This window comes from Pongo pygmaeus, chromosome 1 (assembly GCF_028885625.2).
Source record: "Pongo pygmaeus isolate AG05252 chromosome 1, NHGRI_mPonPyg2-v2.0_pri, whole genome shotgun sequence".
NCBI classification, from domain to species: Eukaryota; Metazoa; Chordata; class Mammalia; order Primates; family Hominidae; genus Pongo; species Pongo pygmaeus.
The window spans coordinates 197,735,345-197,747,520 of record NC_072373.2 but is presented as its reverse complement, the minus strand read 5'-3'; the positions used below and the strand labels follow the sequence as shown (position 1 = coordinate 197,747,520).

The following is a 12,176-nucleotide window of genomic DNA, read 5'->3' as shown; positions in this document are numbered from 1 at the left end:
CTGTCCTGCTGGGGTCACTGAACTGGGGAAACATAAGCCTGGGTTTCCTTAAGCTGAAAAAGAGTGCTAAGACTAGTTTATCTCTGAGAGTTGGTAGCAATAAACTTCTCTGACTTCACCCATTATTCAACTAGATATTATCTATCATTCAACTAGATATTATCAGTGCCTCCTCCGGGCCTGGCCCTGGGCTGCATGATAGGGAAAGAGGGATGAGGCAGACTTATTCATTTGCCCTCTTTAGCTGAGTCTTGAAAAGACTCAGCTAAACATACACAGTATAGCCATACAAGGGGTAATCAGAGGGCACCAACTCAGCCTGAATTGTTAGTTTTGTGTTTTAAAATTATGTGACATGTTAAACATAGGAAAATTAGAAAACATACTAAAAACTTTAAAACAAAAATCTCCCTTAGTTTAACCACTCAGCTATGATCATTGTTAACATTTTCATCTATATGCACCCGGATGCTTTTCTATGTACATAAACTTTTAAATAAAAAAAAAATACCAAATGCAATGTGGTATAAAGGGTTGGAGCCTGGATAGAAAAGACATTAGTGGAAAAGCTAGTGAAAACCAAATATAGTCAGTCTAGTAATATACCAATGTTAATCTCTTAGTTTTGACAAATGTACCATACTTAAGTAAAATGTTAACATTAGAGGAAACTAGGTGAAGTATATACAGAAACTCTCTATACTATTTTTAGAACCTTTCTGTAAACTTAAAATTACTCCAAAATAAAAAGTTTCCTTTTAAAAATAGATCCATTCTTTACCCAGACATGGTGGCGCACAAGACCAGCCTGGGCAACATATAGAGATCCTGTCTCTAGGAGGGAAAAAAAAAAAAAAAAAAAAAAAAAAAGCATATTCCATTCTGTATTGTTTTAAAACCTTTGTTTATTCACTTAATAAATTTACCATAAAATCTTTCTGTCTTAAAATGACTTATTTCGCGATCGCATACTATTCCATCCCATGAATGAATCAGCCAATCTTCCCTTTTGTTGGAAATTTAGGTTGTTTCCAATTCTAACCCTGTTATAAAGGATGTTTTCTGCACATACTTAGTCATTTCCTTGGGGGACATGTACAAACTGGAATTGCTGAGCCAGAGCTGCTAGCTAGGAAACACTTACTGAGCACTATGGGAGTCACTGTTCTAAAACACCTGATAGACATGAACTCATCCTGTCAACAGCACAAAGAGAGAGGTACTGTTCTCATTCCCTTACCACAGGACAATTTTCAAAGGTTTCCAAAACATGAGCCAACATATTCTCACTAAAGACTCTCATGGCCCACTCCAGCACCTCACTGGTGTCACGTGCACACAGATCTACCCCATCATGTTCTTTTGTGCTCCCTCCTATTTTGGCCTCAAGATAGGAGCAGGTACAGCCAGGCCAAGGTGTGGTTTCGCAGTTGAAGATGCTCCCCTCATCTTCAACTATAGAATGTCCTACTCTCAGTAAGCTTTGGGGGTACCAAGACCATTGCTATCTGGTTGGCTGCCATGTCAGGACCATAATGTCTCCTGCCAGCCTGGAGTAGAATCAGCATCCCTGGGGAAGATAACACTGATTCCCATCTCCACTCAGGGGCACATCTGGCAGCTCAGGAAACACTCCAGTGAAAAGCAACCTGTTCAGGTTTGGTACAGAATTCCAAGGGGGATGAGGTGGCACTGAGGAATAGGAATGGGTAAAGATACCTATTCTGAAATAGCTGGTAGCCATGGTAAGGTCCTTTTTTCCTCAGCAAATGGCCTTGGGAAAGGACACAGAAAGGATCATTTATTGGGCAGCTGCTATTTCTCAATTCATATGAACTTCACCACTCTTCTAGATGAGTGCTATGACCCTCATTTTACAGACGAGTTCATTGAGGCTTACAGGTTAAGTGTCTCCCTCAAGGCACATAGTAAGCTCCTGTCAGGGCCAAGGTCTAACCACAGACCATCTTTGTCATCCTCAGAACTCATGCCCATACCACTAGACACATGACTGGAAAAGAGAGCTGACAATACAACTGAAGGACTTCCCCCGCTTCAGTCCCACAGCAAAGTATCGCCTGATTCATGGTCAAAGCACAGACTGTGGTGTGTTTAGGGGAGGGAGGAAGAGTGGCACATGGGCTGAGCTTAAAGCGGCCCATCAATCTCTATGTATGTATCCTTGTCTTTTGCTCTTCTGCATTCTTGACATTATTCATGAGTTGAAAAACTTCCCTTCTACGGTCACTGTGCTTTGTTTGAAAAACTTATCTCTAATCAGATACAGATTTCCCAAGAACTCTGGTAGGGGTTCTCTAGGTCAGCAGTCCCCAAGATTTTTGGTACCAGGGACTAGTTTCGTGGAAGACAATTTTTCCACAGACTAGGATGAAACTGTTCCACCTCAGATAATCAGGCATTAATTAGATTCTCACAAGGAGTGGGCAACCTACATTCCTCGCATACACAGTTCACAATAGGGTTTGTGCTCCTATGAGAATCTAATGCCACTGCTGATCTGACAGGAGGTAGAGTTCAGGCGGTAATGCTCACTAGCCTGTCGCTCACCTCCTGCTGGTGGTAGTTGTGGCCTGGGGGTTGGGGACCCCTGCTTGAGGTTAAAGCAGCCCAGAGCACCAGTGGCCGCTGTACCTTCCCTTGTGCTGTGCCCTCAGCTGGAATGCTGCCACCCTCTGCATGGAGTCACCCAGATCCCACTTCCTTCACAAAGCTACCTTCTTCTCTGCAGTCTGACCTCCTGTACTGCATAATTAGCCCTTCCTTTACACTCTGCCTCTCTTCCAAAATAGACTCAAGGCAGTTTACAACACATATGAGTACAGAAATGCTAAACACAGAACTAAGATTGGGCTGGCGTTGGAATTTTATTAAGAAACCATGGCTGAGGAATGATTAACAACTGAACACAAGACGTAGTTTTGAGTTTCCTCACAGCCAGGGCAAGAAGGAAAACAGTAGAAAATGAAGCATTTCTTTTTTTTTGACACAGAGCCTTACCCTGTCGCCCAGGCTGGAGTGCAATGGCGCGATCTCGGCTCACTGCAACCTCCGCCTCCTGGGTTCAAGCAATTCTCCTGCCTCAAACTCCCGAATAGTTGCGATTACAGGTGGGCGCCACCATGCCCAGCTGATTTTTTTGTATCTTTAGTAGAGATGGGGTTTCACCACGTTGGCCAGGCTGGTCTCAAACTCCTGACCTTGTGATCCGCATGCCCCGGCCTCCCAAAGTGCTGGGATTACAGGCATGAGCCACCGTGCTCGGCCAAAAATGAAGCATTTCTTATCTAGTAGAAGAAAGAAGACCAGCTAAACAGGAAGCATAATGAACTCCTAGCTAAGCTCAGAGGAAGTTGTCTGCAAAACCTTTACAGAATACCACACAATCAAATTATTTGCTCTATAGCAACTTTACCCCCAAGGTGCAGATCTGTTTGGCTTATTGGCTTGAGGGCTATCTGCACAGGATCTAGGCCCATGTTGTCTTGCCCTCTGATACTTTGTCTTTCCATTTCCACCTGCTTTCTGCTGGGGGCACCTCAATCTGGACTGGACACCTGGAAGGGGTCCTCTGTGAGAGCAGCTCATCATCACACTGCCATGGATGACTCTAAATCCAGAGCTGCTGCATTCCCAAGACATCAGAAGCACACTGCTCCCCCTGGAGTTATGAATAATGCAACACCATCAGCTACACAGAGCTGCAGTCTGAGACAGCTGCCTGTGACTCAACAGCCTACATACACACCCTCCCCTGGCCACCTTATCCAGAAACAGGAGATAATCGTGGAGGACAGGGGATGGGAACCAGCTCCTTCCCCCAACATAACTCACCCCTCCGGCCTTTCTGGAATACAAGTGATTCCAGGAGCTATGCAAATCCAGCACATTGGAGCTTTAGTACCAACAATAAGAAAACAACAGAGGATGGCAAAATAGAAAAAGGTCTTACCTGTGGCAGGTCCTTCACTGTAACAGAGCAAACCTACTCGAGTTTCTCCTTTTGTTTAGATCCATGGCTCATAGCCTTTTCTGTATCATGAGTGCCTTTGAGATCATTTCGTCTCTCCCCAGCAAAGTGTCAAAGCAATTGGCACAGTGTTAAGAGGCTGGGGTGTGGAGCCAGACTTGGACTCAGGCTCTGGTTCTGCCATTATCAGATGTTTGAACCTCAAAGTCTACAGACATACCATAGAGATAATAGCAGTACTTACCTCCACAGGGTTATCGAGAAGAATAAATGAGATAATGCATGCAGAACCTCCCACACAGTTAAGAATTTAATATGTTAGACTATTATTAATTATGAAAACACATAAAGAATTCTGCATGTAATTTCAGAGGTCTATGATTTCTAGGGGATCCTTAGCCTGGTTCCAGATGGTCAGTAAGACAACTTTCATCAATGCTTACATTTTCCCTCTGAATTCCATCTCTGTTTACTAAGCATCTGCTGTGTCCTGGGCAGTCCAACCCACATGAGTATCTTGGTCGCTAGTGTCATCAGCACCTTTGAGGAGTAGGGATCATTCCCATTATACTGATGAGGTGAGATAACTTGTCCAAGGTCGCATGGTGAAGTTGCTGTTGAAATCTGTCTTCTGACTCATTGCTCTGTCTTCATCTGAGGAAAGACTTGTGAGGCTTCTGAGGAGGCTGCTCTCCATCCTGCTGTGTTCTGTCAGTGACACTTTGTGCACATAGGAGATCCTAAGACACATACCCTAGGCCCTCAGAGCCGGCAGTGACTTCTTCAAAATCAGTTCTGGCAGCGCTGAGTGTCCATGGAAAAGAGCTGTTATTCAGAGCAGCCCTTCCTGTCTGCAGAGCTACGCAAGTAATTAAATCACTTCAGCAACAAGATCGAGGGGACGGATAAGTGTTAGAGACTGTGTTTCAGTCCTGACTGCCTCTTATGCATGACCTCAGGAATGCCACTTCACCTCTCTGAGTCTGGTTTCCTCACCTATAAAAGTGAAGGACAGTTCTGACTCCACAGGGTGCTGTGTGAGGGTTACGTGAAGTCGAGGGTTACATGAAGCCTTTGCATAGTACCTGGCATAACGTCAGTCTTCCGGGAGTGGTAGGACTAGTCTGCATTCTTGGTTTGCAGATTAGATGAGGAAACCCGGGCCCAAAGAAGCAAACAAACAATAGCTCGCCCAGTCTTCTGTTTATTCTTCTCAACTATACCATGCTGCTTCGCAGGTTGGTTTGACAAACATTTCCCCGCAATTAGATGCATGATGACCAGGGAGGAAAGAAAATTTTCACAGGGTATTTAAAAAGCTCAGGGAACAAACAGATCAGTGCAAATCAGTAAGGCTGACACCTGAAAACGACTCTGCACAGGTGAGGAAGTGGAGCAGAAGAGGGAGGGGCTGGTTCAGGGAACAGGATTTAATATGTCAGTGAAGACCCTGCCTCTCTCTGTAACAAGATGCCTAAAGAATAGTGGTGCTTCCAGCCCAGCTCCCTCTTGTTTTGGGAACAACAGTCATTTCTCAGAAACCTCACTTGCAAAGGCAGCCCTTCCAAAAGCATGAGAGCTTTAGTTTGGACAAATTATTTAAGCTCACTTTTGCTGGAGAGGAAATGAATTTAAATTAGGACACACAGAGAAGCAACAAAGAGTGTTAAAGAAGCAACTGAAAAGGTAGTCAAAGATCTGCCTTAGGGATTAGAAGCACTGGCTTTCTAGACTATGGACAAGTGTCCATTCAACAGTTACCCAGCCTGGCAGGAAGCAGATATTTTTCTGTGTATATCTGGATCCAACTAACATTTATCCAATGTCTGTTGCATGCCAGGTACTAAGCAAAAACCTTCTTCCTATAAATTTCATTTAATGCCATTAAGGCTGAGAAGGTGGCATAACCAACTTCCTTTTTCAGCTGAGGAAACAGGAGCACGGTGAATAACTAACTGGCTGGGATCTGTCCTAGGTCCCCTGAACTCCAAGCACAGTGCTATCTCCACTAGACCAAGCTGCCTTGTCTCTGGGCTCAAGAGAAGCCTGCATAGGAGCTGAAGGTCAAGAGGTTGCAGGCTTATCTCATGTGCACATACTTGGATCTCCCTACCACACAGCTGCCAGCGACCACAAGAAAGGGCTTCTTTTCCTTCCAGCCAGGTCTAGAATTCAATGTCATTTTTCTAGCTTAGATTATCTAAAAAAAATGCCACAACAGGGGATACAAATTTTAACATATTTTATTGATTTAGGGGCCAAACAAGGCAGCATTTGGTCAGTTAAGAAAGGCACCTCATTGAAAATAATACATCACAGTGCTGTTGAGTGATCTCAGTCACAGGATTTGAGAATGGAAAGGACAATCTTTGGATGACATAGCTTAGGACACTTGCTCATTTATTTAAAAGAGTCCCTTCACACACTGCAGATAAAAGAAGGCAAGAGCATAGGATTGTGGCACGTGCTGGGTAGCTGTGAGAGGTTACTCATGAGAGTAGGTAGCCTAGTAAATTAGTGGTAAGTCAGGGGAAGGGAATCAGCCTCCCTTTCCATTTCATTCCCTTCCCCCTCCCCTTGATTCCAGTTTGCTTGATTTGTTGAGCCACCATCCCTATGAATACACCTTACATCTCTTTCAAATGTTGAGATGGTTTTTTGATCTTACAGTGTGTGGAACAAGGGTCAGTAATCAAAGCCTCCCTGTTCCAAGCTATAGACAGACAGGACAACAATTTGATTTCCTGTACTCTTGGTCTGGAACCCATGGGGTTCTGAGATAAAAGCTGAGGTCTTAGAGCACTGGCTTTAAAAATATTTTCACCAGTCCAGAGTAAATGAAAACCCGATTCCTTAGAAATAATATTGTGTCTCTCTATTTCTACCCCCACCCTCCAAGCATGGTGTTTTTTAAAAAATTAATTTTTCCCTTATACTTTAAAAACTCTCACCTATGTATAAAAGAAACTGCCACACTACAATAACACTGCTGTTGTTCCAAGTATTCCTCTGAGCCCCTCACCAGCCCTCCCTCACCATCCTCACCCTGACCACCCTTCCCTTCTGCCCAGCACCTAAGAGCAGGGATCACGCCGCGGGGTGATGAGCAGTGTTGCAGTCTCGCCTGGCCTTCTGATACTAGGCTGAAATAGAGAGGAAACAAGAGAGAACAAAATGGGTTTTTAAAAACCAAGCACATATCAGAGGAGGCTGGCATGTAAGCCCCAGCAACCAAATGCATTAAACACTGGACATTTCTCTGACAGGTAAAAGCAGAACCTGCTGAGGCTGAGGAACTCTGGAACTAAATGAAGCAAAAACAGAATCCTAACCATACTGAGAAGGGTATATGCATTCCCTATGAATCTTCTAGTTCTTATGGGCAGCCCAAATATTACTTGTACATGTTGTATGCACACGTGAATCTATGTGGATGGATGACAAATATTTGGGCAAGGATCATGCACATTCAATTAGCAAACATTCAGGGACCTCAACATTGAGGCCAAGTGCTTACAATTGTCCCTAGTTAAAGGGGAGCTGATTCTAAGATTCATGATGCCACTGTCACCCAGAGAAGAATTGCAGACCAGGCACACATAGCTGAGTTTTTGTTTCACTCCTCTTCCTTGCCCATTCCCAGAAGTCATGTGCTTCCCAGAAACACACAAAGCCAGACTGAGTTTCCATTAAGAGTGGGTGGAGTTGGTTTAGAGCCAGGAAAACAAGGCAGGACAGAGGCAGCAGACACTCACTTGAACCAGGCAAAGAGGGAAGCAAGGTGGCCAGGTACTCATGCCCAGTTGCCATGTGGACGGCAGATAAGACCTCTGGTAGTCTCACAGACGGCAGGAGAGCTCAGGTCAGGAGGCTGGGCACTTTAGAGTCCACTGAATCGAGTCAGCAGCAGATTATGCTGAGGCTGGCGATATTATTTACTGGATCTGCCACTGACTTTCTAATGGTTTTTCCAGAGGCTGCTGTTTTTGTGGTCCTTCATAGCAGTCTGTTACTTCATCCGTTTGCCACAAATCAAACCAGAGACCAAAAGACATAGCAGGGACCTTAGAAAATACTTAATAGTTGGGAAGCTAAGGTTATGAATAAAAGCTGGTAACTGTCACAGGTGGTCTTATTTCTGGGTGATCTTTTCTTGGGGAAGTCCATGGCTATAGCCATCATAAAATTAGGGGTGAAGGGTTGGATCTAGAAGGGAGAGGGTTTGGGCTTAAAAAGAACATATCTGATTTCAGTTTTATGTTCTGGAGAGAGACTGGGTTTGAATAAATACTGATCAAAACGAATCCAAGAATAGATCACACACTGTTTTGTTCACACTTCGAAATACAGGCAAACATTAAAAATAAAAGCAAATAAACCTACCCTGGTCTCTTTTTGGGGAAGTAGATTTGACTGCTCTCAGATGATCAGCCTGGATGTTCAGAAGACAATCTGAATTCAAAAGGACCTTTCACCTGGTTTAATTCTCTGGCAACAATTCAGTTTTCAAACCCAATTCCCAAATAATCGCTATTTTCAGCATCATGATGCAGATCACAAAAATATTCCAATTTGGCCTTGCTCTTTTTATGACGATATCCTCTCCCAGTAATTTCTGTAACCTGTAACATAAGTGCCTTTTTCCTTCCACCTAGGGGGAAAAAATCAATGATCCCTGTTCACACACTGACTCATGTGGGTTTTCATTATGGGTTAGAAAACAAAATGGAATTCTCTGTCCATAATGTGCCATCAGGAACTGTGACCCTGCCTGACTTCACACGATCCTGGACTTCTAATCAGCTGCTGGAAATGGAAGAAATACTATGAGGTTCTGGAATTGCGGTCCCTGGAAGATTACCTGGGTTAGTTCATTTTGGTCAAAAAATAAAATCAAAAGTATGGTTAAAGAAATAAATAGCTGGGCTGGGTGTAGTGGCTCACATCTGTGATCCTGGCATTTCAGGAGGCCAAGGTAGGTGGATTGCTTAAGCCTAGGAGTTCAAGACCAGCCTGGGCAACTTGGCAAAACCCTGTCTCTACAAAAAATACAAAAATCAGCCAGGTGTTGTGGCATGCACCTGTAGTCCCAGCTGCTCAGGAGGCTGAGGTGGGAGAATTGCTTAAGCCCCAGAAGGCAGAGGTTGCCGTGAGCCAAGATCGCGCCACTGCACTCCAGCCAGGGTGGCAGAGCGAAACCTTGTCTCAAAACAACAACAAAAAAGAAGTAAACAGCTGGTAAAGCAACCTAACCTAAAACTTACAAAGTAGGAGAGTGAACACATATGTACATGCACACACACACACAACACACATACACACAGATGAGATGAGAGTAGCACACACGCCAAAGATACATCAAGCAAGTGCTTTTTTAATCAATACATCAAATGATATTTTTGCTAGCCTGAGGAAGCTTCTCTTTGCCTGTCCTATCATTCCTACCCATTCCCTCACAGGGATAGGAAGAAGAAATTCCTTCTTGGACCCAACATTAGATAAACATAACCAAGTCTTTACATGTGGCTTTGGAGAAGGCTGCTAGGATGCTTGCGAAGACGACATCAGGGGTCTGGGATGCATCGATGGCAGAGTGGATCCCCCGTTTCCTGTAGTACTCTATGAGTGGGGTGGTTTGAGTGTGGTAGGCTTGCAGGCGGATTTTCAAGGCCTTTTCATTATCATCTGATCGACGGATCAAGGGTTCCCCGGTGATCTGAGAACAGGAAGACAGCAATGAAAGGCTGGGACTGTTAGCAAGGTTTTCTTATTCCATGCCAGATGCAGATTTGAGATGGGACCACTCTACCCAGGATGCTGTCTGTTTCCAAAGCCCATCAGAGACAAAGACAGGCAATCCAGACCCTCTCCAATGAAGAACTTTGCTACTCCCAGGAGCAGAGCAGCTGGTGAACAGAAGTCAGAGAGTTTGTCAGAAACACCAACTGTGAGGAAAGGGGCTCATGAGAGGAAGATAGGCAATGACTTTCTCATCTTTGTGCTCAGGCGATTCAGCTTCCAAGATAAATGCTTCTAGGGTCAAAAGTAAGGAAGTCAAAAAGGCCCCTAAGACCCGGAGAATACATCAAAATCAAAGATACATTAGCAATTGTAATCTTAGTTGCTTAAATATTGAGCGCATTTACTAGAGTGTCACCCATCAACACTCTAAAAGTGGCAAGTAAAATAAGAACTTTGAATGGTAGAATTAGCAACTTTGCAAAATGTGACTAAGTTGCCATAACGGCTCTGGAACCTGTATTTATAGAACCTAAATGACCTGATGAACTTGTTTCATAGGACAAAGGTAAACCCAGGACATTCTTACTGTTGCCTGCATGCTTTAAAACAGACCATATAGACTCTTTATGGCAAATGGTGCAGTGACCATGTATGAAACCCCAGGACACAGTACAGCAGCAATAACTATAAAAAGAGAATATTTTTCTGGAGGACTGGTCATCAAACTTCTCTTCAGTGCCACACTCTCCCCACTCTCCAATTGTAGGCTTTTAAGAAAACTTCTCCTGATTAGCTGATCACTTAGGTGGCCACGATGCCAGAAAGGGGCTGCTCTTGACAGAAGACAGGTACAATCTGGGCACTGCAAAAAGCTAGCACCACTGGTAGCAACCTTGAGGTCAAGCAATAAACCACCTGAGGAGACACTGAATAGATCTGACACAGGCCACGTGATTTACTTGATAGTGTTATTTTTCATGACTAAATTAGTAATATTGGTAGAAATAAAAGGAAGATGGAAAGAATAAAGGAAAAAGAAAACAGTGAAGAAAGGGGAAGGAAAGAAAAGGAAATTTTTTGTCCTGAGTTTACATACGTCATCTTTCATGGGCTCTTTTGGAGGGTTGAACTCCTCGTGGTAGGAACGGCCACTCTTGGGGTGAATCAGCCTGAAAGACAGCAAATGAATATGAGTTAGGTTAACTGACGGTACGCGCCTGCACTCCACTCTAGGGGACTCCAGAATGACAAGCCGAGATAGGGACACTGGATGCAAGGACCCAGCACCCAGCAGAAAATCCAGCTAAATAACTGGGCTTCCAGGAGAGCTTATGCCAGCGGCAGAGTATATTTCCTATTTTGACCAAACATTATTATGAGTATCTGGCTGAAGAGCAAACTGCTGGCATAACTACCTAATTCAGGACTTGAGAGAAGGAACTCTGGTGCTGGTCTCACACAGCCATCCATTCTGTTCACCCATTTACTCAACAAACATTAATAAGTATTCCATTCAAGCCTTAAGCTGAATTCAGAAGCTACAAAGCAATGAGTAATGATCCCTGCTCACAAGTAGTGCTTAGTGGGAGAGACAAATGTGGAAATAAATAAAAAATGTGATAATCCTTTAACAGAGATTTGTACAAAGTGCTATGGGGGACAAAGGACAAAGAAATGAACTCTATTTTCTAACCTAGTTTGGTTACAAAACCAGGAAGGTACTAACAGGAAAAATAATTCCCATGGATGCAAACACTGCCAGATAATGGAACACATCTTTTCAATCACACAGATAAAAGATAGCCTAACCCTTATGGAGCAATATTCAAGTAATCGGGAAAAATGACTTATTAAACAAGTTATGGAACATAGAGCTCAACAACAGGCATTTATTTGGCACTGAATGTATAGCGGGCAGCTGCATCTGTGCTGAGTCCCCACAGGCAACAAGGCCATGCTCCTGACTGGGAATGGCCACACCACAGGAGCCTAGAAACTTAAGGAAAGGAGGCAGGACAAGCTCTGCTCAGCAGCCAGGCCTTGCTTCACTTCTGTGGTTTCTCAATTCTCTGCCAACCAAGTGTTTGTTTGCTTATTTAACTAATGGTTGCTTTTCTCATGAAGGTCTATTAGACTAGAGCTCCCTAATATTTTTCACCATTTGGCAGTTATAGCAATATTTGGGCTGGGCCCAGCAGCTTATGCCTGTGATCCCAACACTTTGGGAGGCTGAGGTGGGCAGATCACCTGAGGTCCAGAGTTCGAGACCAGCCTGACCAACGTGGCGAAACCCCATTTCTACTAAAAATATGAAAAATTTAGCTGGGTGGCGGGCACCTGTAATCCCAGCTACTTGGGAGGCTGAGGCAGGAGGATCGCTTGAACCTGGGGGTGGAGGTTGCAGTGAACCGAGATCATACCACTGCCCTCCAGCCTGAGTGACAGA

At 44.1% G+C, this 12,176-nt stretch overlaps 1 protein-coding gene across 4 annotated transcripts in view; it reads right to left on the bottom strand.

Moving 5' to 3' along the window:
* Positions 1-4,280: 4,280 nt before the first annotated feature.
* Positions 4,281-12,176, bottom strand: part of AK2 (adenylate kinase 2) — a 28,895-nt gene continuing 20,999 nt past the window's right edge. For 2 of the 4 annotated variants that reach the window (XM_054464026.2, XM_063666261.1), the window contains 2 exons: positions 10,827-10,899; positions 4,281-9,704 (listed from right to left, as the gene is read on the bottom strand). In XM_054464026.2, coding sequence (XP_054320001.1) covers positions 9,483-9,704; positions 10,827-10,899 — 295 coding nt within the window. In that variant the 3' untranslated portion in view covers positions 4,281-9,482. Of the gene's footprint in view, positions 9,705-10,826; positions 10,900-12,176 lie in introns of those variants that run through there. The other 2 variants (XM_054464036.2, XM_054464052.2) reach the window with 2 other exon arrangements.